Raw genomic sequence first — 3,726 nt, forward strand, 5'->3', positions numbered from 1 at the left:
ATTTCGACAGAAACCATACGAATGAGCTAAGTAGCCACAAAGGCTATTAGTGCCAGCCGCCACTGCAGAAACGAGGATGCTGACTATTTCTCCAAAAGAATGTGATTTCGAGTACCCGGATACCCGACTCGGATATCCAGTCCCGATTGTGATTTTGATATTTTTATTTGTTATTTTTGGAAATTTACTACAAACTTTTAGAATTAATTTAATATTATTTAATTCAAATTTAATACAAAGTTGAAGTAGTATTCAAGAGAAAATAACTACAAACTTTTAGAAATACAAAGATCCTGTAGTAGTTCGAATTTAAAAGAAAATAACTACAAACTTTTAGAAATACAAAATTCTTATAGTAGTTCGAATTTAAAAGGAAATAGCTACAAACTTTTAAATACAAAATTGATAAGTTACATATTAACATCTTTCATCCATCCACAATAAGTCAATAATCATCAAAATTCATAAGTTCAAACATCCATCCCTTATAAACATCACAATTCAATAATTCATAAGAATCAAGATATGACAATATCATCAAAGATTCAAAATTCAAAATATCACAAGTCAATGAAATTAAAATGCAATTAAAAAAATAAATTGTATTAATTAAAATGTAGTTAAGAAATTAAATTACATTTAATTATAATAAAAACATAATTTATTAATTTTAGGAAACAAATCAGATAATTCGGGCATACCTGATCGGATATCGGGTAACCCAAAATTTATTAACCCGATATCCGATAATCCAAAATTCTCACTACCCGATCTCGATCTGATACCCGAAAAATCAGATTTCGGGTATCCAAATACCTGACTTTTTCGGGTTTTGATAGCGGGTATCCAATACTCGATATCCATTTTGACATGCTTATACCTAGTTGTGAATTTAATGTTGCAACTTTGTCATTATGGCATTTTTTAGTAATTTTTTACTTTTAAGTCACTATAATTAAACTTTTAAGTCACTATAATTAAATTTTGCAATCCTAATTTCAAAATCCCGACATTGGTCATCCCTACATAAGACCTTGCATACATGGATGTTACGATTAACCCTCAAATTTTGTGGCGGATGTTATTGCACCTTGCGTTAGTGAACGCTAAATAAAATCCTCTTATTTCCCTAAAGAGTCTTACAATATATTGCTTCATCATCCTGATAAATTATTGGGGTCAAGTTATAACTAAATTATAACTATAAAATGTCGCAAAAAAATATTTTAACTAATATTTATTTACATTATTAAAGTTCAAAACATCATCATTTTAGTGTAAATTATCAACTATTTAAATTTAAAATAGATATTTTCGGATTATTTAGTTCAAATAGCCAACTTCCAAATTTGAAATTATGGTTAATTATCAGTCCAATCATGCACGTAACATGCCTTAATTTGTGCGACACAAAAGTAGTCGATAACTTGAAGGCTTGAATCATAATCACGCATCCAACAAACTGATCATGCGTTGGAGTCCACGGCAAGCTATTTGTCTCAACAAACATTAATTCATTACTATAACATTACAAATATTTCATTTCTCGCTATATGTAATATTTTGATAGGAATGAATTGTGTAAAGGATTAGTTCTAAAACAAAAATTTACTAACTTTAGTTCAATTTTGATTTTCGCCACATGTTTCTTCCGCTATAATAACAAAGTATACATATCCATATTCATCAGATATATTTCCCATGATCCCCTAAATATCAAACTAATGTAAGAGGCCAAATCACTAACACCAACAACACATTATATACACAAACATGCCATAATAAATTCTTTTTAATTTGCTAGACCTTAATCTCCCTCTTCTTCCTCATCAAACTTGATCATCAACGATCTATACTCAACTTTCTCTTGAGGATACATCTTGACCAAAACCAAGTAAAACACCATCACAAACACTGTCAAAACAATCAGATACAATCCAAACAGTAGATTCACCACCTTAGCCCGTCGTAGGGCCCGGTCGCCGCGGCACATAACCATCTCTCCCTTCAAGAAGCAGTCCTCGGGCATCCACTCTGGCGTCCACAACATAAACCCCATAACAACTAGCCAAACTCCTTGAAAAACCACCGAGAAGCCTCTCGCGAACGAGGCGAGGAAGCTCCTAGGGTTGGCGGCGAGGAGCAAAGTGGCGAGAAGCGTCGCCGAGGTGACGAGCTGCATCAGCCAGTGGTACTGCCCCTCGACACCGGCGTGGTCGGTGGAGTGGAGGTGGAGGATGAGGAGCTGCTGCGCGAATGCGGCGGCCTGGAGGAGGTGGAGAAGGCCGCGGTGGGGAGGCCGGGGAGGGGCGAGGCGGTCTAGGAGGACTGCGAAGGAGGCGTAGATGGAGAAGGAGAGGGCGATGAGTGAGTGCTCGAGGTGGCGGAGGTTCTTGGCGGCAGTGGGGCTGCCGGTGCCGGCAACAAAGAGTTCGGAGATTATAAAGACGGTTGTGACCAAGATGATGGTGATGGGCTCTAGGTATTTTAGTCTTGGGGCAGGGAACCATGGGAGGGATATGAAGTTTTTGGGGTGGAGAGAATGGTGCTTGATGGAGTTGAAGAGGTGCCATATTCCTATCACCAAGAATGCAAACCCTAGTGATACATGGCCTGATGTGCCTCCTTGCATTTTTATGTGTTGGTGGTTTTAATTTGTGTTTCATAGAAATGAAACAAGAATGATAATATATATGTGTATTGTTTGTTTGGTTGGAGAAGTAAAAGTGTGATCTATGGAGGAGACGAATGATGAGATTACATTTTGCTTGTATATCTGTCATCTTGCCTTGTACTGAAAAATTATGCAAGTTTTCTTTTGGGGAGTGGCAACAACAAAACTCTTCTTAAAGGAAGAGTTACATTGTTCTTGTTCTTGGAGGGTGAATCACTAATAGCTTATCATCATGATGCAAATTCTTAACTACTTTATGCTTTTCACTTAAATTCTATATAGAAGAAAATATGTGTAGGTATAATGTAGGGTCCTGTATTAGGAGCTCTATTTGAGTTAGCACGGGATTTAAGAAATGTAAAGAAAAGTGGATAAGAAAAGATAGTAGAATGTAGGGTCCATTATTATAATTTTATAATAGAATGTGGGTGAAATGAGTTAGTGGAAAGTGAGGTCCACCTACCATTTATAGTAAAAGTGAACCAGGACTCTTAATGGCGGATGGACTAAAATAGTATACCGAAACCTCTTATAGTGGATGGACTAAAATAGTAAAGCGGGACTCCTAATGATAGACAGAGAAGTATAAATCTTGAATTGGTTGAATTAGATCGAAAAAATATGAGCACTATCTTATAATTAATGGTAATTACTTACTTTACTAATTAGAGTGAACTAGACAAATAGTATTCTCTCAGTCCTTCTTTAGTAGAGGTATTTTTTTTTTACACGAGATTTAAAAAATTGTGTTAAAAGCAAGTTAGTGAAGGAAGAATAAAGTAGAAAAGGAAAAAGTTGGAGAGATGAAGAGAGAATAAAGTAAGAGAGAAGAAAAGTTAATGTTTTTTACCAAAATAGAAAATGACTCAGCTACAGGGGGACAACTAAAAAAAAGAACACGACTCAGCTACAGAGGGATGGATGGAGTATCTAATCTTTCACTTTCGCACAAAAATGGTATATGATTTTTGTTTTATATCATTTTTGGTACCTCGTGACAAAAATATCATTTGGTACCAAATGTGATTTTTGAGTCATAAAGGGTATCTTTG

At 35.5% G+C, this 3,726-nt stretch overlaps 1 protein-coding gene across 1 annotated transcript; it reads right to left on the reverse strand.

The window, feature by feature from the left end:
- Nucleotides 1-1,807: 1,807 nt before the first annotated feature.
- Nucleotides 1,808-2,632, reverse strand: LOC125221084 (uncharacterized). The gene has a single exon (XM_048123215.2). The coding sequence runs from the start codon at nucleotides 2,630-2,632 to the stop codon at nucleotides 1,808-1,810; it is 825 nt and encodes a 274-aa protein (XP_047979172.2).
- Between the last annotated feature and the right edge of the window lie 1,094 nt (nucleotides 2,633-3,726).

This window comes from Salvia hispanica, chromosome 1 (genome assembly GCF_029641045.1).
Source record: "Salvia hispanica isolate PSC_SH4W2 chromosome 1, Shi_PSC_v1, whole genome shotgun sequence".
In the NCBI taxonomy this organism is placed as follows: Eukaryota; Viridiplantae; Streptophyta; class Magnoliopsida; order Lamiales; family Lamiaceae; genus Salvia; species Salvia hispanica.

Coding starts and splice junctions, on each gene's coding strand:
- LOC125221084 (XM_048123215.2), bottom strand. CDS start 2,632: ATGCAAGGAGGCACATCAGGCCATGTATCACTAGGGTTTGCATTCTTG.